The sequence below is a fragment of the Canis lupus genome, chromosome 35 (assembly GCF_011100685.1).
Source record: "Canis lupus familiaris isolate Mischka breed German Shepherd chromosome 35, alternate assembly UU_Cfam_GSD_1.0, whole genome shotgun sequence".
Taxonomy (NCBI): domain Eukaryota; kingdom Metazoa; phylum Chordata; class Mammalia; order Carnivora; family Canidae; genus Canis; species Canis lupus.
Genome location: NC_049256.1, coordinates 10,916,750 through 10,942,656, shown reverse-complemented (window position 1 = coordinate 10,942,656; position 25,907 = coordinate 10,916,750). Strand labels below are relative to the sequence as shown.

The 25,907-nt window shown below is 35.0% G+C and overlaps 1 protein-coding gene across 1 annotated transcript in view; it reads left to right on the top strand.

Annotated features, from left to right (window-relative positions):
• LOC111093987 overlaps positions 1-25,907 on the top strand; it is a 273,737-nt gene that overhangs the window by 163,783 nt on the left and 84,047 nt on the right. Inside the window, exons 13-14 of the mRNA XM_038584493.1 lie at positions 12,895-12,977; positions 23,332-23,468. Coding sequence (XP_038440421.1) covers positions 12,895-12,977; positions 23,332-23,468 — 220 coding nt within the window. The remainder of the gene's footprint in view (positions 1-12,894; positions 12,978-23,331; positions 23,469-25,907) is intronic.

Genomic DNA, 25,907 nt, shown 5'->3' with positions numbered 1-25,907 from the left:
TATGAATGTCGTGTGCCTACAGAACTTCCATCTGATTATGGTTTTCACATAAGCTGCTGAGACTCTTTCCACAAACTGCTGAAAGAGCAACTAATTAGTGTGGTATGATCAGATATTTCACACAGACAGACACACATACAGAAACACATAAAAACATAATATATAATCCAAAACCTGTGATCTTGGTTCTTCTTAGAATTGCCTTTGTCTAACGAGAGAATGGTTGAGGCCACAGCAGAAGCAGTGGAAGTGAGGGAGAAAGGGTAAGATTGATAGAATAGAACTGCCTTTATGAAACACATACACTTTGGTATAAATAAGGAAAGCAACTTGCAATGATTAAAAAGTATTTCCAATCTTTAGTTGTCTTCTAGATTGCTGGCTTCTATTAAAAACTTCTTAAAATAATAGATAGCTTTAATTCTTCAAGCAAAAGAAAAATTATATCATCTTAAAGATTTTCTATATTTATTGCATAGATGTGACTTGACTATGGGGGAAAAAAAGAGCAAAATCTCTTGTATTGCAAGTTTTAAATGTACCAGGCTAAGGTTTACTTAATTAGAACCTCGAGGCAATAAAGGAGCCCTTTTTAAAATTCTGTGATTCTTAATATGCTAAATAATGCAAAGCTTCGACTCTTCAAGCATGAGACACACATCTGGCAGCTTAACATTTAAATTACAGGGGGAAAAATTTCTCACTTCAGTAGTAATTTTCTCAAAGAATAGAAAATGTATTACAACTAAATTTAATTTCTTTTTAGATTTCCATCCTATCTAATTGCAGACATTTTTTCTAGATTCTTTCTATTTATTTTTTTACACATATTTTCTGTACATTTTATTAATGTTTAATCTAGGATGCTTTTCACTATTAGAAGTCTTGAAAAATTGTGGTGTATTTTTCTTAGTAAATTGTCTTGAGAAATCTATCTGATCTCAAGTAATAAAGAAATGGTCTAGAAAATAAAGGGAAAATAGAATTTCAGAGACATACAAAAATATTACTGACAAAAAGGCAACATTTTTCAGTTAGTTCCACTTTCAAGCCTTATTTTTTTTTCTTAGTATTAATGTTTTCTCTGTTTTGTCATTTTCTGGCTGTTTTCATGCAAAAGTTATTATAATCAGCATTCTTTCTTTGTATTTCTCCAAAGGATAGTGTCAGATCCTTGATTAATTTTACAAAGGTCATTTGGAAAAACCATTAAAAATATGCCAAGTGAAAAAGATTAGCACAGCACAGGGAAAACACACTTTTATAAACATATACATTTATATATAGATAGGGTACTGTAATATACAGTTTTGACAAGTGTTTTCCTTATGCACCTCATACATTATTAAAAATGTGACTATTCCATTTATTTTTTCTAGGTGATTCCAGCTGACACATTCCAAAGGCATCCGCAGGTTTTTCTTATTTATAAACACTTTGTCCTTTTCTCAATATAAGAGGATCTGATAATTAATTGAATAGTAGTTCCATAAAATAAAACGAACTTTTGAAAGAATTAACCTATATTTGTATTACTAACACATAAACAGGGGTGCTAGTTAGCCCATGACAAAGCTTCTTAACACTAAATGGATAAATGTATCCATTTATACTTTTAATTAAAAACAAACAATATTGCAATGTCCACTTTTAGTTATGACGGAGTAGCTCATTTCAGACCAGCTCTTCTGCTATAATCAACTATTATACTAGAGAGAATGTTATGAAGCAGCTGTTCTGGGGATTGGCCATGAGGAAGCAAAGACTTCCTGATCCTTGAGAGAAAAGAAATTTTGAGGCAAATCCTGCCTCTCTACTGAGGCACAATATTTTGACTAGAGCAGAGAAATGGAATCCTAACAGAGAACATTACTGAGCTAAGGATACAGAGCTTGGAATTCAGGAAAGCTGAAGCAGCTAGGGTCTGCAGAATAGAACACAGAGCAGAGATAGGCAGAAGGAATCCCAGAAGTCTGTACTGTTAGGTGAGTCTGAAAATAGAACAGAGATACTAGAACTGGAATGGAGATGAAGTTCAAACCAGGAGAGGCATATTAATACCTCAATATCTTCAATATCAATCTGACAGCAAATTAAGATGTCCCAAATCTATACATTAGGAACAAAGAACATTTACATTTGCATCAAAAAGAGTAAAATGCCTGGGAATAAATTTAACCAAAGAGGTGAAAGACATATACTCTGAGAACTATAAAACCCTGATAAGAGAAACTGAAGATGATACAAACAAATGAAAAGGTATTCCATGCTCATGGATTGGAAGAATTAATTTTGTTGAAATGTCCACATTACCAAAGCAATCTACAGATTCAATACAATCATTACCAAATACCAACAACATTTCTTAAAAAAAAAACTAAAACTAACAATACTAAAATTTGTATGGAACCACAGACCCTGAGTAGCCAAAGCATTCCTAAGAAGAATAAGACTGTATGTATCACAATTCCAGCAAGATATACTACAAAGCTGCAGTATGGTATTGGTGCAAAGAGAGACTCATAGATTAATGGAACAGGATAGGATCCCCAAAAACAAACCTACAGTTATAGGGTCAATTAATCTGTGACAAAGGATGAAAGAAGATACAGTGGTTAAAAGATTCTTCTCAATAAATGGTGCTGGGAAAACTGGACAGCTATATGTAAAAGAATGAAACTGGACTACTTTCAAACACCATACACACACACACAAAATAAACTCAAAATGGATTAAAGACCTAATGGTGAGATGTGAAACCATAAAAATCTTAGAACCATGCTTCAGCAAGATCAGCAGAGGAGTTAGGGTTTTGAGATTGAGTTAAAGTGGCTTGGAAATCCTTGTTTTTTCACAGATAGGTTGTACCTAAAAGTAAATTCAAGCCTACCCAATTTAATGGTACTTGCCAGTAATTGAATTGTATACTAAAAACAAAACAAACAAATGTAAATGGGAGAAAAAAACACAACAATTTTTCCAAGGAAGACAACAGAATCCAAAGCCTTCTCTAGTTTACATTATATAATCTATAATTACTAGACATGCAAAGAAACAAGAAAACATAAATCTTAGATAGGGAAAATAGTGAATAAGAATAACCCCAAATGATTCAGATATTAAATTTAGAATGAAAGCATTTACTATAAATACACGTGTACATTTCAAGAAATTACTTTCTAATAAGGAAAGGGAGATATGATCTTAATGAATGGTTAGATCATCCAGTAGAGACATGGAAATTATAATCAATGTAACCAAATGGAAGTTATGGAACTAAAAATCCAAGAATTAAAATAAATTAATCAAGATAAAGTAAGAAAAGAAAAAGCTGAGAAAGAAATGGAGAGACTTGAGAGACCCATGGAAAAATATCACATGGTTTTAATACATGTAAAGGAAATCTTAGAAGGAAAAGAAGGTCATAAAATGGAAGAGCTATGTATTAAAAGATAATGACTGGAAACTTCCCAAAATCGATGGAATATATTGACTTACAGGTTGAATACCCTCAGTGAACCTTGAAAAAGTAAAAAAAAGGAAGCTTGTATTAAGAGTATCATAGTTTGGGTGCCTGACTGGCTTAGTCTCTTGATCTTGATCTTGGGGTTATAAGTTCAAGCTCATGTTGGATGTAGAGATTAATTCAAAAAATATTAAAAAAAGAAAATATCATGGTCAAACTGAATAACACAAAAGTAAAAGTAAAAATTCTGGAAAGAGATGGAAGAAAAAAAGAAAAACATTATATGCAAAGGAACAGTGATATGAAAAACAGCCAACATTGTTATCAGGAACAGTGGAGACTGGAAATCCTTGCAATCACATAATTAATTTACTGATGAAAGAAATGTCAATCCAGAATTCTGTATCTAGCAAAAATGTCCTCAAAATTGAGGTTGATATGAAGACATTTTTAGATGAAGGAAAGCTAAAAAAATATTTCTCCAGCAGACTAGCACTACTAACAAACAAACAAAGCTAGAGAGTATTCTTTAGGTTGTAGGAAAACATTACAAGATGATTTACATAGAAGAATAGAGAAGTTCCAGAAATGGCTAATATAGAGGTAAATATGAAGATCTCATTTGTCTAATATTTTTCTTAAAATGTAACTATTTAAACAAAATAAAATGGCATTATGAGGTGGGGTTGTAAACTACATACTGATAAAATACATATAACAATAGCTAAAAGGGTGAGGAGGTGGGAGCTGGAATCATACTGTTATTAGTTTACCATATTTACAAAATGGGAAGTGTAAAGTGGACGATGGGAACTGTTGGGTGTGAAGTATAAAATTCTATATTCTTGACTATAAATAGACATGGATAACTTTAATATCCATGCTATTAGTCCTAGATTGAATAGTAAAACAATCTCAAAGATGCAAAAATAATAGAAAATAATAGAGGAAAGAATAAAAGATAGAGAAAATAAGATATAATACTAAAAACATGTAAGTAACCCAAAAGAAGACAGAAGAGGCTCAGCAGAAGAACAAAGAAGCAAAAGGTACAGAGAAAAAAATGAATAGCAAGATGGTAGACAAACTTAATCATAAACAATTATATAAAATGTTCAAGACTAAATAATTAAATTAAAAAGCAGAGACTGTCAATTAAATGAAGCAAGACTTCACTCAATGCTGTCTATGAGAGATGCACTGAAAATTTGAAGGTGAAAGGACAGAAAAATATATACCATGGAAATGCTATACCTAAGGAAACTGGTGTGTCACATTAATATCTCATATGAGAAATCTGAGAGTAGACTTTGAGACAAATATGAAAGGGGCAATTTATTAGGAAGATATAACAATCCTAAATTTGTTCCTAATGACAGAGATTAAATATCCATGAAATGTCCTGAAACTGTAAAATTAAAAGAATATATAGGTGGTGAGTTCTTTGGTGTTGGTCTTGATGATGACTTTAGGATTTGGTACCAAAAGAAAAGGAAACAAAAGCAAAACAAATGAATACATAAAACAAAACAAACAAGTGGGATTACATTAAACTAAAAGCTTCTGCACAGCAAAAGAAACCACCCATAAAATGAAATGATGACAATCTACCAAATGGGAGAAAGTATTTGCAAATCATATATTTGATAGAGGACTACATCCAAAATATACAAGTAACTTACACAACTCAATAGCCAAAAAAAAAAAATCAATTTGATTAAGAAATGGGCAGATAATCTGAATAGACATTTTCCAAGATAGATATATGGATGACCAGCAGATACACAAAAAGATGCAAAGATACTCATTATCATCAAGGAAATGCAGAGACAAAAAAAGAAGTCAAGAAGGATATGCAGGATCTGAACAATACTATTGATATCTACAAAACTGTTCACCTAAAAAAAAGTGGCATATATCTTCTCAAGGAAACACAGAATGCTTGTAAGGTAGATCATATGTTGGGTAATAAATTAGATCTTAGTATATTTTAAAAGATTTAAGTAGTACAGCATATGTTTCTCTGACATAATGGAGAAAGATTAAATATGTCCTTTTGTAAATCAGGAACAAGGCAAAAATGTTTCATCTCATCTCTTTATATCCTGGAAGTTCTAGCTAGTGCAACAAAACTTCTAGTAGAAATCATAGGGGAAATCTTTATAATTTTGTCCACAGGACACAGAAATTATTTACTTTAAGAGAAAAACAAATACATTGGATTTCAACAAAACTAAGCTTTTTCTAGTCAAATTGCCACTAGGAAAAATAAATGACAAGTTATAAACTGTGAGAAACCAATTGCAGCACCTGTATCTAAAAAATGGTTTGTATCCAGATTATGTAAAGAACTTTTACAATTCACTAATAAGAAGAAAACAAATCACTTAAAAATTATAATACTTAAAAGTTTCATAAAAGGATAGATGAAATGCCCAATTAGTTTATAAAGGACCTTCAGTCATCAGAAAATGCAAATTAAAAGTAGGTGTTGCCACTTTATGATCATTAATATGCTAAAATTAAAAAAAAATAACCAAGTGTTGATGGTGACTTGGAGGAAACTTGCATACATTGCTGGTAGGAGTATAAAATGGCACAACCATTTTGTAAAACCTTGTTAAATGAAATAAACACTTACCAAAGACCCAGTGATTCCACTCCTATATTTCCCAAATAAAAACAAAAACATGTCCACAAAGAGACTTCACTGTGAGTGTTCATAGTAGCTCTACTCACAACATTCAAAAATTTGAAATGTGCAAATATCCATCATTAGATGAATTAATAAATTACAGTACAGTAACAAAACAGCTTATTAGTAATAAAAAAGAGATGGATATCAAAATACTATTGGAAGAAGCCAACCACAAAAGAGTAAATACTGTATTATTCCACATGTATGAAATTTTGTAACAGAATTCTAATCTGTAGTGTTAAAAATCAGTGAAGTGGTTGCCAGTGGCTGCCAGGAGTGTGTGTGTGTGTGTGTGTGTGCATGTGTGCACTGGGAATGGGGGCTCAACCACAAAGGATATAGGAGCATTTTGGGTAGTGATGCTAAATGCCTTATATTTTAATTGTGGTGGGAGTTACATGTTTGTCAAAACTCATGAAATTAGAATATGTACATCGTTATACATAAACTATCATTTAGCACTTTGATTTTAAAAGTAATAATATTGGATTCAGATATTCTGGATTTAGCCAGGGAGAGTCACAGAGTGTGTGACAGCAGAGTTGCCAGTAACATCATCATCTGATTCAAGTGTTAAAGTCTGCAAGGAGTACGGTGGTCTTTGACCTTGCCTTTTATTTTTTTATTCTTAATTTTTTTCTAAAAATGCTTTTTATTAATTTAAAAATTTTTTATTTTAAATTCAATTTAGTTAACATATAGCATATTATTAGTTTCAGGGGTAGAATTTAGTGATTCATCAGTTGCATGCAACATCCAGTGCTCATTACATCAAGTGCTCTCCTTAATGCCCATCACCCATTTACTCCCTCCCACCCCACACCTTCCATCCGTCAACCCTCTGTTTGTTTCTTATAGTTAAGAGTCTCTTATGGTTTGTCTCCTTCTCTGTTTTTATCTTATTTTATTCGAGTTTTACCATAAACACGGCATGCAGAGTTAGAGCGATGAGGTAAGTACCTGTATGAATGGAGTCTGTGATGAGCCATAATTCCTCTCTTGACCTTATTAGCACCCCTGCCTCCAGTCTGAAGTTACTGGTTCATATGTCTAGTCTGGCTAGTAATAAAAAAAAAAATGTTATCAACATCTTTTAAAGACTTTACCCTGCCTGCAGTTTCCTTCAGGCTGGCCCTAAATATTGAGAAGGGAGGCAGAGCTTGGGTACATTCTTTTGTGAGAATTATACTTTTGCCAGTTCTCTCCATCTTGTGAATTATGTTTATTGACTCCTTTAGGATCTAATCAGGGGCTGGCCAGGGGTAGATGGCAGAGAAGAGCTTATTTCTCTGGTGTTAACAAATGGTAGAAGTTGCTGGGTTTTTAAAACCTGGCCTCTTCTTTCATGGGACACGTTTATGCTTTCTTTGGACATATACTTTCAGATCTTTCCTTTTGCCAGGGGTCTCTAGCTTGGTGCTGTTTCGTTTTTTTGTTTTGTTTTGTTTTGTTTTGTTTTGTTTTTGTTTACCACTCCTTTATTAGAACCAGGCATTCTGTGGTACCCTTCTAACTTTGTCCTTTTTGTATATGCCTATGCTACAGAGAAATAAAGTTATCATAGTTGAATGGAAAAGCATATACATTAAGGAAGGCAAGGCCAAGAGAAATGAACACATCATCCCAAGTGAATCAGCAAAGATTCAGAAAAGGAGAAGAAGTAGAAAAGTAAAGTGATTAAAAAAGAAATAAAATATATAATATTTCTAATAACATGATAATTCCCCCAGTAAAAGAGACCTTCAAACTGAGTTAGAAAGAAAACCTGCAACTTACAGTAAACGTGCATAAGTAGTGACAAAGAAATGTTGCACTTCTATGGATGAACTGATACCAGAAAATTAAAACAAAAATAAAACTGTCTTGGGAAGCAATGTTTACATCAGGCAGGTTGGCATTTAAGGTTTAATCAGGTCTGAAATGTAAAAGAAGAACATTTCATAGTGAGAAAAGGTACAATTTATGAAAAAGATATAATATGACATAACTTATATGCATCAAATAACACAACAGCTGAATATAAAGCCTAACATAACCTTGTTAGATGACAGATGTATACAAAATACAATAATTGAATCTGTTCTCTCTGACCATAATCTAAGAATACTATAAATTAATAATTCAAAGATGATCAAATGGTGGCAAGGATTCAGAAAAATCAATTTCCTTATGGAAGTATATAGAAGTTTTTTGGAAAGCAACCTGACAGCATCTATTAACATTTAAAATATGTGAACTCATTGACTCAGCAATCTCACCCTGGAAACCCAACCACAGGAATGAAAGCACTAGTGTGGATGGATACAAGTACACAGATTTTGTTGTAGCATTCTTTTTGTTAAGAATATAAAAATGAAGACAAATGAATTTTATGAGTAGGCAATGGTCAAATAAATTGTGCTACATTTATGATTTAAGATACTAGACAGCCATTAAGTATAATAAATTAGAGCTGTAATTATTGACTCAAAGGGATTTCCATCAGATATTGTTGAGTGATAAAGGTTAAATAGTCAGGAATATGTAGTATCTAACAGTGAACAATACCTTTATCAGCGTGTGTGTCCCCATGTCTAATATATGTGTACATGTATATATCTGATTAAATGAGCATGGAGAAAATAGAATGGGTTATGTGGAGCAAGTGGAATGGAAAGGTGTTAGGGGTATATGGATGGAAGATATGAAGGAGGATCAAGGGAAAAATTATTTTAAGTAAAATATAGTTAAGGTGTATATTTTATGACTCACTGAGAAGGCCATGATTTCTTATTATATGATAAAAAAATTGGGAATGAAAGTATAAGTATGCTTCAGTTTAAAGTCACCAGTTATCTGTATCAATCTATGTATCTGTCTGTCTATTGCCTGTACATGTGCTTTGGGGAAAGTGATGAAGGTTGAAGTCAGGTTTATGGCTGACAAGAGGAAGGAATGGCTATAAAATCTTCTAAACAGGGTAGAGGAGAAAAGTGGCAAATGAGTAGCTGTGAGTCACAGTAGGGAAGGAAAACGCATGGAGGAGATTTTGAGTCTGGGTGACTTGGCAAAGTAGTGAAAAGAAAAAGGAAATAAGAAAGAGTCCTTTGAGAGGAATGAAACTTGGTTTTATTTTCATGTCTAACCCTGTGATGTTAGGAGGACTCCTCATGTCATGGTTGCTTACCTGAATGGCAGTGGGGAAATATGAAAGAAAATCCTGCAAGAATCATAGGAATTATTTACTTAAAGTTTGCTTCTGTAACACTTTGTTTGATGATCTAGTGTGGACAAATTTGGTAAGCTTATAAGCAAAAAGAGAAACAATAAAGGGAAAACATTGATATTCATGATTATATAAGAATGAAGACTACATCTTACACACGTACACACATACATACACGCACCTCAAAGAAATTATGATGCAAACTGCAAACAGAAAAATATTTTGAACCGGTGTGCCAGGCAAAGGAGTTAACATCTTTGATATGGAAAGATAAAAATCCTAAAGAAAATGTTAAATATTCCAACTGAAAAAAATTTGGGGAAATGGCAATTTACAGCATAAAAAGCATACTTGCTCAGCAAACATAAAAGTGTTCACATTTTTTAGAATTACAGGATTGAAAATTAAAATAACAATGAAATGTTAATTTTGTCTACCAAGGAGGCCAAACTGAAGAATATGGTGAGAGTCTGTTTTGGCTAGCATGTGGGTAAATTGGATACTCTCAAACATTGTGAACTGCAGATAGAATTTTGATAGTTCTTTTTGTGAATCTTAAGTGTTTAATTTAGTATTCCTGATCTTAGATACTTGTTGTGGAAGCAAGCACAGATAAATCTTAAGATTTTTTGTAAAATTTGTTCAATATGATGTAAATATCCAACCAAAGCGGGCTGATTAAGTAAAAACAAATGATATACTATTGCGTGGTGTTTAAAAATCAGACTTTGAGGAATATTTAATAATAAGAAACAATATAAATGTAAAAAAGAATGAGAACTGGGTATACAGCATGGTTATAATTTGATAAGAATTGTATTATGTACACATTTATATCATGTATAATAGTTTGTTACATAAGGTATATAATTATATGAAGTGTACATTAATAATTATCTAATGTATATGAATTTACTATACACAATTTTATAAATAAGAAGGTAGGTTTTAGAGCAGAGAATATTTTACATAAGAACAAAGAAAATATTGAAGACTTTTATTTATTTTTTATTTTTTAAAAATTTATTTATCCATTCATGAGACACAGAGAAAGAGAGAGAGGTAGAGACACAGGCAGAGGGAAAAGCAAGGTCCATGCAGGGAGCCCGATGTGGGGCTCAGGATCACACCCTGAGCTGAAGGCAGATGCTCAACTACTGAGCCACCCAGGTGTCCTAGAAAACGTTGAAGACTTTTAGAAGACTGTCTCTGGTTGGGACTTGATTGATTACCTGGACATGCACAGCATCACTGCATTTTAACATACAGCAATATAAATTTCGTTGTGTCGAAGATTGCTTCTAGTAGGCAGGATTTCTAACATTGTTTCCCAGCAATGTCCAAGCACTCATCCCCAGAAGCTGTACATGCCTGGAAAGAGATGACCTGAGTGAGACTCTAAGGTAATCACATGAGCGTTTAAAGGATAGAACTTTCTTGGGCTGGTAAGCAGAAGAGAAGGCAGAAGAAAAAGTTGGAGAAATTCAAAGCATCAGGATGCATCCCACAGTTGTTGGCTTGAAGGGGACCCTGAGGAAAGCGTGAGAAGGAAATGAATTCTGCTAGCAACCAGCAAGCCTGGAAGAGGATCCCAAGACCCAGACAAGAACTGCAGCCCAGTCTGATACATTGACTTTGGCCTGGTAAGACTTCAAGAAGTGGAACCGATTGGGCCATGCTTGCCCAGATTTCTCACTTGCAAAAACACTTAAATGAATATTAAGTGTCCAAGTTGGTAGAAATGTGTTCCAGCAAGCAATACAAAATCAATATATTGTTCAATGTTCAAAGAAATGTCTATAAGTAGAAAATGGAGTATGGTTCTCACATAAGATGTAAATGAAGGGTTAAATACATGGGCTTTGAGGTCAAATAGAACTGGGTCTAAATTCCAGATTTTTTACTGGTTAGCTGATTTGCACCCGTTCTTTGATCTGTTCGAGTCTCAATTTCCAAGTCTGTCAAATGAGGTAATGACAGCTCTTTTAACAGTTTTGTGTGAGTGTGTGTGTGTAATAAACAATATAATATATGTGAAGTTCTGCAAAAACACTAAAAATTCATTCTATCATGATTTCGTATTTGTTACTCCACCCACCAGCTTTGCACTGCAAATTTAAATTTCAAGTCTTTTAAAGAAATGGTATATTTAAAATGTAATTCCACTTCTTTCACTTCTCTCTTTCGCATCTTGATTTTGACCTCACTATCAATAAATTCTGTTTTGGACTCAAGGAAGTTCTTTTAACTGTTTACAAGACCCTCATCTCAATAGACTAAAGTGCCAGGCTTCTCACACAGGGGGCACCTGACTCATCGGACTCTCCCTGAAGAGGGACATTCTTTGGTGTCTGCCTTCAGTTGGACAGAGCACTAGGAGGAGCAGAGCTAGAAAATACAGTGAAACCATCGCTGCTCAAAATGCATGAGCCACATAGACCTCATCTTGGAAGAAGAGGCTGGCTGGGTCATCTTTAGGGAAAACAAGTTTTCTAAAGCATGCATACATGGAGTCCATGTCTTAAAACTTTAATAATATGGAAATCTCATTAAAATAAATATCCACAAGAGCAATTGCAAAGGGCCTGGCAATGATAATATTTAATTCCTGGAAGGGGAGAAGAGGGCAAGCAGCAAGACTTTGGCTACTTATCATATATGATATGTATATACTTAAATAAAAAGATGTTAGGTCAACTTATATGATTGATGTATATTTAAGAAACAGTATTGAAGGTACACTGTTTCAGGCCCTGTGTTAGACATTGTGGAAAAAAACAAAGATGAACAAGACCTATTGCCTGCGAAGAGGCTTTTTTTTTTTTCAAAGAGATTTTGACCTAGAGCAGTTGTTCTTAACTGGGGATGTCTTGTCCCCCAAGGGACATTTGGCAATGCTTGGAGACATATATGGTTGTCACAAAATGTGGAGTGGGGTGGAGAGGTGGAAGGTACTGCTGGCATCTAGTGGGTAGAGGCCAGAAATGCTGCTAAACATTTTACAGAACACAGGGCAGCCCCCATAACAAAGAAGGATCCAAACCAAAATACCAATAGTGCTGAGATTGAGAAACTCTGATACAAAATAAATCATGCACCATACACAAGAAAGCTCAGCTGGAAAATGCTGGGCACAGAGAGAGAACAGAATTTTCTAGTCTCAAAATATGAGAACATTGATATGAAGTGCAGAGGAGTTTCTTTGAAAACTCGATCCCAGAAAAATAGCTGATAATGGAGAATCCTACCCAGATGTGGGTAAGAAAGCAGATCAGACACAGCTGCTGCTTGTAAACTGCATCCCTGTGGTGTGGCCACTGGTAGAGTTCTACTTGAAGTCCATACATTGATCAAATTAAAATTGGAGGGATAGAACATCTTAAGAGCCTCCTTCTTACAATTCTTCATTTTACCCCCATTTGTCAGGCTTTACAAAAACTCTTAGATTACAGTAGTATAAGCTTACATACCCTATGAAGTGAAAATCTGTAATATATTTTTGCCACCTTTTGTTTTTAACCCTAGGAAGCATTTCTAATAAAGTTGGTCCCTGCCCTATGGACTGTGATCTCGATCTCTTAAAAGAAGACCATGAATTACACAAGAAGGTAAGATGAAAGCTGTAGACACTGGCTTAGGAAAGACCATGAAAACAGCAGACCCTGATTATTAACTATGATTTCTTAAAATATATTTACAGGTAGAAAGTAATTTGGTCTTCAAAGCAGGTTTTGAAGTGTGGGACATGCTAAAGCAGCTGACGTTTGTGAAATCAGTAATGCCAATAAATTTTTATTACATCCGAATCAGACTTCTTTAAGCTGTTGAAGACTTTAGTTAAATTAATCAGTCTACAAGACTCTTTCCCGCTTGGGCAGGTGATTAGCAAATGTGCTGATTGTACTGTGTGTTATTTGGCATGATCATGGCTGCCATGAAGTCTGTCCAGAAACTCTCTTGATAAATTTATATAAATTACATAGCCTGGGTTTTCAAACATTGTCTAAATTAATTTTACTAAATCCAGTTTTTAGATATTCAGCTATTTTCAAAATCCATATCTACATAGAGCAAGTGACTTTGGGTTTTAAGAATTCAGAAAATTTGGCCTGGCTAGAAAATTGAAGTGAAGGGATTGTTCTCCAAGCCCTGCCTTTTCTCATACAAATTGCTTGAATTATCTTGATTTTCCACTTTTTTGATTAAATAGTTTTAGGTCTATAGAACCAACTATTTTTTTTTTTTTAAGATTTTTAAAATTTCATTGAGAAGATAGAGAATGAGCAGGAGGTGGGAAAAGGCAGAGAGAGAGAGGAAGAAGCAGACTCCCTGATGAGCAGGGAGCCTGATGCAGGGCTCTGTCCCAGGACCTTGAGACCATGACCTGAACCCAAGGCAGACACTTAACCAACTGAGCTACCCAGGTGCTCCTAGAACCAACTTTTTGCCTTAACCTCAAGATGGACTTTAAAGTCTATCTTATTTTCATCTCTAAATAGTGGGCCACCATCTAATCAAATAAATGGCTAAGTTTTTAATGTCTAGATGACCACTACAGCATTCACAATTGCTGTTTCTATCATAGTTTATATTAAAAAAAAAGAAACTAAGGAATCAAAAGTTTAGTGAAATTTGTAATGATGACATTTGAACTCAGTCTTTACTGAGTGCTTGGAAATAACTAGGTTCCAGGAAATATTCTCAGTTCTCTGCATCAAATGACTCATCTTGTTCTCACAACAAACTAATGGCACAGATACTGCCATTATCACCATTTTCTCTATTTTACAGGTAAGACAAATAAGGCAAGTGAGATGGAGTGAGTTAGCCAAGATAATGTTGCTAATAAGTGTATAGCTGGGCTTTGAACCCAGACTGTCTATTTCTCGGCTCCATATTTGTTTTCATCATGAAATAATACTTCCGAATAGTTACGATTTGTTTTTCTTCCTCTAGCTGGGTATACATTGTGTTCTACTTCTTGGGTTGTAAAGGGCTAGGATAAGGAAACAAAGAACAACTTCTAGGAAGGAAAAAAGCTCATGTCCTTTTATACATATTACATATTAAGTACTATTACATAGTATGTACTTTTTAGAAAATTTTAATTATTTATTTTAGGAAGGGAGGGAGAGAGAGAGAGAGAGAGCATGAGCAGGGGGAGGGGCAGAGGGAGAGAGAATCTTCAGGTAGATTCCCACTGAGCATGGACCCCAGTTTGGGGCTCCATCTCATGACCCTGAGGTCATGACTTGAGCCAAAATCAAGAGTCAGAGGCTTAATTGCCTGGGCCACCCAGATGCCCGACATATTACGTACTTTTATGTATACTCTTTGGGACACTGAAGAAAGGGTATGCCCATGAGACTCCCAGAATATTGTGGATCTAATGTTAGTTTTCTATGTGCTTTTGTGAATTTCCCTACTAATCGTTGAATTTAAACTTTTGGGATTAGAAGAAAAGCTAACATAGGGTAAGGTGAGAAAGAATACAATCGTCCAGAAAATCTAAAATTCTTCCCTATATTTTCTGAGTTTGCATGTTCAAGTAAGGAATTCTTTTTCACTTTATTTTTAATATTATATTTCAAAAATTGTGAGTCAATTTCTTGGGATATTATACTCTTCCCTGGGGGGTCAGCCACTTTGGGAAGGTGTCTTAATTGAATCGCTTCAGAAAGGAGCTTGTTCTTATCAGGAATATGTCTTTGTTAAATCAGTTCTGTAAAGAGAGCCAGACACACACCCATCACCCAGAATCACGTGACTGAGTGCTGTGGACAAGGGCAGTTATACGACCTACTAAACCTAAATTTAAGACTCCCTATTCCAATTTGAGTGTTTTCTTTTTTTTCCTCATCTTGGTATGCTTACTGGGGATTAAGTTGGATCTTCCATTGATATGAAAGAGCTGACCTAGGCAATTTCCAGGGTGGCTGTTGGCAAATGAGGCTAATGTACTACTTCACAAGGGATGCATTGGTTTTCCAAATAACACATGACCAGAGAACAATCAAAATTTGTGGTTTCAAGTGGCCAGAACTGCTAGTTGTCCTCCAGAGGGCAGAAACAGAAGACTGGGGGTGGAGTAAGGTGGGGAGGTTGGTTACTCAATTTAGAGGTCTCTCTAGGTAAATTCTAGGCAGCCAGGGGTACTTTATTTCTCCCTGGTCATTGCTAACGGATAGCTATCTTGAAAAATTATCTGGTACACATATCAGATATGAATTAAGGAAAGAGGAAAGAGTATACTTGCTGGATGGGTTCAGGATTTAGGCTGGTTTATTTTAGAGCTGTGACTTTTTTTTTGTATGCTAATAACAGCATGGATGGAATTGAACATGATGTCATGTTTGTTTGCTTTGATATTTCAGATGCACCTGGTGTTTGTTGTTGTTATCTCTGACTTGTAATTCTGTGATCTTATTAACACAAGCCTCTTAGCAGAGTACCTCCACCCCAAACCTTCCTCCACTGCCTTCTTAAAAAATGGTGCACCTTATGGGGCAGGCATTAAAGCGTCCACCACTGCTCCCTTCTGATCTTCTCAGGGAAGTTCAAAAGCATTTATAATCCTCAGGATTCAGCCTTTTATTCACTACTTCCTTTTTCTAAGGCTTTCTCTTTTGATGAAACAATCCCCTTGCTCTTCATCTGGCCAGATGGGCAGATGAACAGTGCTCCCTAGAGCCACACACAAAGACTCTGTAAGGAGTTTTGGGAAAAAATGCTGCCACTAAGTGGAGCTTCATTGTATTAATGCGTAATGCTTTTCCAATGCACTGGTGCCACTGGTCTGTGAACTGCAAACTCTTTCTCTACACAAAGACTTACCTTCTCATCAGTGCCATCATGGTCACCCTTCTCCACTAGCTGATTGGGTCATGGAAGGAATCCTGGCTAAAGGGCAAAAGCTTTGAACAACGAGATAGTGACCCCGGGCTTTGCTTCCTATCCTATAATGCAATTTAATGAGCTTACCATGTCATGAGTTGGACAACTTTGAGATTTAATATTAATCTCCTTGTAATATTTTCTACTTAACTGCTTCATAGAAATGCTGTAATAAAAGCAAAAGAAAGGATGTGAAGTGTTCCATTAATCGCTTGTGCTATGTAGTACATTGTGCCAGATACCACTTCTGTCCTTATATTCTAAAGCATTTTAAGTGCTCTCCACCCCATGCCCAGAAGAATTTTATAGTTATTATCTCCACAGATTCTTGTCTCCACAAGAATCCTGTGATCTATGTAGGTCAAATATTATCTCCATTTTTCATATTAAAAAACATAAACACATGAACTTTAAATAATCTACGTTTCCAAAGAAGTGAGAAGACTTGAATGTATGTCTTTCTGAATATTACTTGTCGACCCCTTTCACTCCAATGCTATATATACATTAATTTTTCAAAATTCTGTAAAACACTCTTGGCTGTCATTTTGTATTGTTTTTGAGAGAATGTTCATTCATTGTTTGCTAAGCAATGTTGCATATTTTTTAAAGATTTTATTTATTTACTTGAGAGAGAGAGAGAAAGCATGAGATGGGGAGGGGGTGGATGGAGAGGGAGACCTAACTTCACACTGAGCAGGGAGCCCAATGCAGGGCTTGATCCCAGGACCTGGAGATCATGACCTGAGCTGAAGGCAGACACTTAACCTACTGAGCCACCCAGGAGTCCCATAAACATTTGCATTTGAAGAGCAATCCCAACAAACCAAATTTATAATATATCAATTTATATTAGCAATTTATATTTCAATATTTGTTACTAATTTCTGTGATGGATTAGGGTATGAGTAGCCATACACAAAATATATGAAATGTGATGTTCCAGAACAAATTTTGCACCACTGATTTCTTAAAATATAGATATTCATCTTTCTAAAGACATTACTGTTGGAATAATTTCTTTTCAGCGTTGATGTTCTTTGGCTTCAGGGTACAGACAGGATCTGTTTTCTATCTTTTGAATGTTGATGATATCCTAGTTAAAGTATTATTCTCAGGTATAGATTCAAGGTATAAATCTATGGTTGGTGGATTCCTCTTTGTGAGTAGGCTCATACACCCTGGTACTTACTTGGGAAGGTCCCTGCCTGTACTTAGCTCTTTTTGAATTTAAATTTATTTCTTTGTGTTTTTTGTTCCTTTGGGGGCTCATATCTTTGGACATAAACTAATTTCCATGACCTTGTATTATGAAACATCAATTTGAAGTAATTTTTAGCATATTTAGATATTCTTTGAAGAAAATCCAAAGATTCAAAAAATATTTATTTTAAAATTCACAAGTGTTTTGCTTTGTGATTTAGCAACTAAAGATAAAGTTCATTGTTGTTATTATTATAGAAGTCCTCAATGAAATGACCACTACTAGCTATTTCTTGAATGTCAACCATGTGGTTATTGCCATGTTAGATACTATGAAAGATAAAGAGGAATATAGTACCTCCTACTTCCACCATGAATTTAATTAAACAATCAAGATATATATTCATACATTAGCCAAATAGAAAGCAAGTTAACGCATTCTATCATGAAATACCTATACTTTATCAAATCAGGAAGTTTGGTAAACCAAATCTATGACATGATTCTAAGCAATTCATAATGACATTCCTTTAAATCTAAAATATAAGTAGTTACAAAGCATGTTTTAAGCAGTCTAGTAAGGTATACAAATCAAATGTATTTAATTGGGACAATTCAAAACTCTATTTTTTTTAGTATATGTGCTGCCAAAGCAAGCACAAAACTCATTTTTTTAAACCGTTTTGTCATTTTTTAACTTACTCAAGGAATGGAGTAATAAACAGATGCTACCAGTAAGTAATCTTATTAAAAATAGCATTAAAAATAGCATTATTGACACAGAAGTTACAGAGGCTGAGAAAGACAGAGAACCACAGTGATTGATTGATTGATTGATTGATTGCTTTTGAGGGGATTGGTTTCTCCTTTTTTTAAAAAATTATTGAGATATGATTGACATAACATTATAATTAGTTTCAGGAGTACAGCATAGTGATTCGATATTTGCATATATTGCAAAATGGTCACAAGTCTAGTTACCCTCTTTCACCATACAGACTAGAGACATTATTAACATTATTAATTGTATTCTCCATGCTGTACGTTACACTCCTATGATTTATTCATTCTATAACTGTAAGTTTGTACTTTTTAATCCCTTCATCTACTTCACTCACCACCACCCCACACTGGCAACCAACACACTTGTTCTCTGTATCTATGAGTCTAGGTCAAGGTTTTTTTGTTTTGTTTTGTTTTTTTGTTTTTTTTTTTTAGTCAACCTATAAGTGAAATCAATGCAATATTATTCTTTTTCTATCTGACTTATTTCACTAAGCATAGTATCATCAAGGTCCATCAATGTCATTGCAAGTGGCAATAATTTTATTCTTTTTATACTGAGCATATATGTATATATATATACACTATATATATACTATATATATACTATATATGGATACTATATGTGGATATACTATATGTGAACATACTATATATATATCCCACATCTTCTTTATTCATTCATCCATTGATGGACACTTAAAGTTGTTTTCATATCTTTGCTATTGTAAATAATGCTGCAATGAACATAGAGGTGCACATATCTCTTCAAATGTGTTTTGTTTTCTTCAGATACATATCCAGTAGTGGAATTGTTAGATTATATTCTAGCTCTATTTTTTTATTTGTTAGTTTGTTTACTTATAGAAAGGCAGAGAGAGAGAGAGGTAGGGGGCAGGGGCAGAGGGAAAGGAAGAGAGAATCTTAAGCAGGCTCCATGCCCAATGTGGAGCCAGAAATGGGGCTTAATCTTGCAACCTGAGATCATGACCTGAGCCAAAAACAAGAGTCAGGCACTTAACTGACTGAGCCACCCAGGTGCCCAATATAGCTCTATTTTTATTTTTTGACGAAGCTTTATATTGTTTTCTATAGTGTGTGTAGCAGTTTACGTTCCCACCAACAGTGCATTATGGTTTTCCTTTCTTCACATGCTGCCAATACTTGTTCCTTGTTTAGTGTAGTTTAGTTTTGAGAATAGTCATTGTGATAGGTGTGTGGTAAATCTCCGGGTGATGTATTTCCCTGATGATGAGTGATGTTGAGCATCTTTTCAGGTGTCTGTTGCCCATCTGTGTGTCTTTGGAAAAATATCTATTCAGATCTGCCCATCTTTAATTGGATTTGTGCTGTTGTTATTATGTTATAAGGATATTTTTTTTTAGGATATTTTTATACTTTGGACATTAACCCCTTATCAGATAGTTTACAAATATCTTTTCCCATTTAGTAGGTTGCTTTTTCATTTTGTTGATTGTTTCCTTCTTTATGAAGAAACATTTTTTAGGCTAAGTTGTGTCATTTGTTTATTTTTGCTTCTGTTTCCTTTGCCTTTGGAGTCAGAACCAAAAAAGAAAAAAAAATTGCTAAGAGCACTCTCAGAGCACCTATGTTTTCTTCTAGGAGTTTTATGGTTTCAGATCTCATGTTCTTTAATCCATTTTGAGTTAATTTTTGAAAGGTGTAGGAAAGTGGTTCAGTTTCAGTCTTTTGCATGTAGCTGTTCAGTTTTCCCAACACCTTTTATTAAGAGATCATTCTTTCCTCATTGTATATTTTTTTTTCTTTGTTGTAATTCAACTGATCACATATAGTGGGTTTATTTTGGGGCTTTCTTGTTCTATTGACCTATATATCTGTTGTTATGACAATGCCATACTCTTTTAATTAATATAGGTTTGTAGTGTAGTTTGAAATCAGACTTTGACTTGTTCTTTTTTCTCAAAACTGTTTTGGCTGTCTGGGGTCTTTTGTGGTTACATACAAATTTTTAAATTATTTGTTCTAGTTGTGTGAAAAATATCATTACAAGTTTAATAAGGGTTGCATTGAATCTATAATTTGCTTTGGACAGTATGGACATTTTAAAAATATTGGTTATTCCTTTTGTTTTTAAAGATTTTATTTATTTATTCATGAGAGACACACAGAGAGAGGCAGAGACACAGTCAGAGGGAGAAGCAGGCTCCCTGCAAGGAGCCTGATGCAGAATGTGATTCCCTTGATCACGAACTGAGCTGAAGGCAGATGCTTAACCACTGAGCCACCCAGGTGCCCAATATTGTTTCTTCCAATCCAGGAGCATGGAATATCTTTCCACTTATTTGTGTCATTTTCAATCTCTTTTATCAATGTCTTACAGTTTATATCATATAGACAATTTGTAGAAATGTGTCTCTCTCTTGACATATTCAGCTATTCTATGTCTTTTGATTGAAGAAGTTTGTTCATTTGTATTTATTTATGTATATATGTATTTTTTTAAGATTTTATTTATTTATTCATGACACACACGCACAGAGAGAGAGGGGAGCGGGGAGAGAGAGCTAGAGATACAGCTAGAGGGAGAACCTGGCTCCATGCAGGGACCCCGATGTGGGACTTGATTCCAGGACTCCAGGATCATGCCCTGCCTGAGCTGAAGGCAGACACTTAACTGCTGAGCTACCCAGGTGTCCCTGTTCATTTATATTTAAAATAATTTTTGAAAGGTATGTATTTACTGCCATTTTGTTCATTATTTTCTGCCTATACTTGTAGTTCTCCTCTGTTCCTTTCTTCTTTCTTACTTCCCTTGTCATTTGGTAACTTTCTTTAGTTTAAGTTGAGATTCCTTTCTCACTTTCTTTTGTATACTTACAGTAAGTTTTCACTTTGTTGTTACCATGAGATTTACATTATCACCCTACATAAGTAAAAGTCTATTTTGTTGATAGCAACTTAAATTTGAGCACATTCCCAAACTCTACATTTTTACTGTCTCCTCCAACATTTCATGTTTTTTGTTGCCACTTTTGATATATTTTATATTATATATTTCTTGATTATTGTAGTTTTAGTTAATTTTACTACTTCTGTCCTTTAATCTTCTTAGTAGTTTTATAAGTGATTAATCTTCTGCCCTTACTATATATTTACCTTTTCCAGTGATATTTTTACTTCCATATATTCTCTTGTTATTAATTAGTGCCATTTCTCCTCAGCTTAAAGAAGTTCCTTAAGTGATAAAGTACTTCAGCTTTGGCTTATCTGACAAACTCTATCTCTTCTTCAAATCTGAATGATAATCTTGCTAGGTAGAGTATTCTTGGTTGGAAGTATTTTTTTTCCCCCTTGAGCACTTTTAATAGTCATGTTCTCCCTTCTAGCTTACAGAGTTTTTGTTGAACAATATTCTGATAGCTTTATGGAGTTTCCCATGTAAATAGCAATTTGTTTTTCTCTTGCTGCTTTTAAGACTATCTCTTTATCTTTAACTTTTGACATTTTAATTATTATGCATCTTGGTGTGGCTCTCTTTGGGTTTATTTTATTTGGAAACTTGGGGATTCCTGGATCTGGATATCTGTTTCCTTCCCTAGGTTAGGGAAGTTTTCAGTCATTATTTCTTTATATAAGTTTTCTACCTCTTCCTTTCTTTCTTCCACTTCTGGGACCCTTATGTTGTAAACATTATTCTGCTTAATGTTGTCCCAGAGGTTCCTTAATTATACCCATTTTTATTTATTTATTTTTTATCCCTCAAATTTAAACTCCAGGTTAAACAAATAGGCCTTTTTTTCAGAGGAAGACCTGGCTCATGTTTCAGTTTGCTATCTGTGCAAAGGCCTGGGGATGATGGCCTGGCAAAAATAAACAGTACTTTAAATTGATGGGTGTCATAACTGGATTTTGTTCTTAAGGTAATCAAACTAGTCAACTTAATATTAAAAGAAGTAGCCTTGGGGCCCCTGGGTGGCTCAGTTTGTTAAGCATCTGACTCTTGGTTTTGGCTTAGGTCATGATCTTGGGATTGTGGGATCAAAGCCCACATCAGGCTCTGTGCTCAGTGCAGGGTCTGCTTGTCTTTCTTTCTCTCCCTCTGCTTCTCCCCTGATCTCTTTCTCTTTCTCTCAAATTAATTAATTAAGTAATTAATTTGAAAAGAGTCTAAAGAAAAAAAGAAAAGTATTGATAAAACTATCTTATAATGCAAGTCATGCCTACTTTCCTCTTTCTGTAGACTAATGGTTTTCAAATGAATTTCTATTGGCAGCACTTTGCAATAAAATCTTACAAAAGAGGTATATCTCTATCTCTATCATCTCTATCTATCTCTATCTCTATCTCTATCTAATATATATCATCTATTTATATCTATATAGATGGAAGTTGAACTGGTTTGGTGAATAAGGGAGGAAGAGCCCAGATAGGTTAGCTTTTCCCTCTCCCTACTCCCCACCATTGTAGGGCTCCTAAGAATTGTTGGTTGAACAGAGTTCAGTTTCTCCAATGGGACAATCACTTTGCTGGATCCATCATAATGGATCATACATTCTCTAATATTCTACTCAATTAACTCCACAGACATTGTATGGTCCTGAGTTTAAATATGTTGTTGAGGAACTAAGAAACTTAGTGGCAAGGCTAAAATGAAGTAGGCTGCTGAAGCAGAGAGAAGGAGGGAGCAAGAGTCCTAGGGACCTTTGATTCCTTTGCTACCATATTCCTGAAATCCAGCTGCTTCTGTCTTCTCCGTGGGCTGATTTTTCAAACTTTTTTCCAAATTCCTTTTTGCTGAAAGCTAGTTTAAGCTGCATTTTCTTTACTTGCAACCAACAGTCCTGACTTAAAACAAATACCATGACCATGGTTATTTTTTTAATTCCAACAACATTTATGAAATAATGCAAAATTGAACATGATCATCTCTCCCAAAGACATGATTTAGTGAGAGAATGGGGCATGTAAAGCAATGATTTCAATGCAAAACCCATGGCTAACTATGCTTCTACAAGTAATTCTGGAGAAAAATGTCACTGAAACCAGATAAACTTTCCATCTGATATCTGCTAAAATACTTTATTTTTTTATTTCTTTAAGTTCACACATAAAGGCAGAAGTCTGATTGATCACTCAGTGATGGAAAACTCAGCTGTGTGGAGAACTAAAGAAATTGAGGACTACTCAGAGGATGCATCTTACTTGGAAGAACTGGAGAAACACAGATTTTCAGTTTGGTAAGTAACTTGCCCTATTTTCAAATTTAAATTAATTGAATTAAACAAGTCTTTATTCATCCTATGCTTTTATTATTCATTTATTCAACAAATATTGATAGCATGTCTATTGTAGTCTATATGATATGCACCCTGACTTGGGAAAGTTCAAAAAGGAATTGGATGCTTAAAAACATCAATGTGATCTGCTAGTTTATATCATATATGTAATAAATATATATTATATATATCTTATATATATGTAATAAAATATATAATATATATATAAAAGCACAAAGTGCCATGCACACATTGAGAGGTTGACGGCCAAGTTTGCTCAAGAATGGAGAAAGACTCTCAGAAAAAGTTTGAGCCAAATCTTCAGGAGAGGAAGGCAGCATCTGGAGATGGCATTGGGAGGGTGGCTGGAGTGGAAATGTGCTGTAAACCTGAATTCTCTTAAGATTCAAGCAGGTAATAGCTATTGCTCTCTTTCCCTGATGGTGTATATACAGGTATATTTGTCTCTGCAAGCATACATATAATAAATATTTTTAAAAATACATAAAAGAGTGAACAATGGAGCCTCTTAGAGGTAATTATTATAGGATTTTGCAATGGTGGGATTCATCAAGGGTAGCAGGGAATGAATATGTAAGTGACAGGATGACATGTGGAGTAACCTAAGAAAGAAGAGACCTAGTAGCTGTTCAAAGTCATGGGGCTCCTGGGTGGTTCAATCAGTTAAGCATCTGTCTTGGGCTTGGGTCATGATCCCAGGTCCTAGGATAAAGCCCTGCATCAGGCTCCTGCTCTGTGGGGAGTCTGCTTCTCCCTCTCCCCCTGCTTGTGCTCTTTCTCTCTCTCTCAAATAAATAAATAAACCAACCACACAAAGTCATCCATTCCAAACCACTACCTCTCTGTTTACTTCAAGATTTTTGCCCTGAATGGTTTTCCCAATGGGCAATTATCTACCTCACAACTTCATCCTAAAGAGCGTTCTTTTACTCCTCCATTCTGGAATCACCATCAGGAAAGCATAGTATCAACTCAAATCTCTCTTATCCAGTCACATTTTAAATAAGTTCTACTGGTTTTCAGTTAAATTTCAAAGTTTAAATGCTTTTCACCAAGGCTTTCCTGGAAGGGTTGAAGTGTGGTCTCCAGGTTAACTAGTGAGTCATGCTCTGAATTAAGAGATGCAAGCCTGTGCCTCGGAAACATCATGTAGGAATGGGAGCCAAGGAGCCCAGAAGATGAAAAATATGTATACTTCTTCTAGAATGAAAAACAATATATAAGAAATACTCTAAGTCTAGACTAGGAATTGGCAAGTCCTAGGCAAAATTCGGGTCTCCATCTGTTTTTGTAAAAGAAAAAAACGTCTAACTGGAACTGAGACACACCAGTTTGGTTACATATTGTCTTTGACTATTTTTCTGTACAATAGGAGAACTGAGCAGTTGAGGCAAAAGCACTATGACCCATACAGTCTAGAATATTTACTATCTAGATTTTAGCCCAAAAGTTTCTCACCTTAGCTCAACACTGATGTAGATATTTTTCTCTTGCTCACTCATAACTCTCACATTATTTTTAAGATGTTTTTATGCTTGGGGCACCTGGGCAGCTTAGTCTGTTAAGCATCTAACTTCTGCTCAGCTCATGATCTCAGGGTCCTGGGATCAAGCCTCATGTTGAGCTCAGCAGGGAGTCCACTTGTTCCTCTCCCCCTCCCCCTGCTTGTGTGTGCTCACGCTCTCAAATGGGTAAATAATCTTTTTTTTAGAAAAGGTATTTTACGCTTATTTCCTTTACCAGTTTTGAGTTCCTTATGTTTTTTGGATATTTATCGTTGCATGATGAATGTCTGAAGGCTTAGTGCCTTGAAATACCAACCATTTTATTTGTTCACAATTCTGAGGGTTGAGAATTCGGGCAGGGACACATCATAGAAAGCTAGTCTCTGCTCCACCATGTCTGAAGCTTCAGCTCAGGTGGCTCACATGGCTGTCGTCTGGCTTGAGTAGTTCAGTTGGGACCATACATGTGCGATCTTGGTTCCTGTTCTCACTTGAAGTTCTCACATTTCCACACGAGTCTTTGCGATGTTTGGGCTTCTTCTCACTGTGGTGCCTGGAGTCCAAGTTGCATCCTTCCAAGCAGAGAAGGTGGAAACTGCAGATATCTCAAGGCCAAGCCTTAAAAGTTAAATGGTGACTTCCACTGTGTTCTACTGGTGAAGCAAGTCACATGGTCAGGCAGAGGGGGAGTAGATTCTACTTCTTAATGGGAGAGCGGAAAGGCACCATCGCAAAACAGCATGTTGGGTTGGAAGGTATTGTACAGCCATCTTTAGAAACATAACCTACCATGTTTTGCTTTATTTATTTCTGTGTGCACAGCTTCTAGCATAGGGTCAACAAGCGTTTGTTGAACAAAACAAACAAATTAATG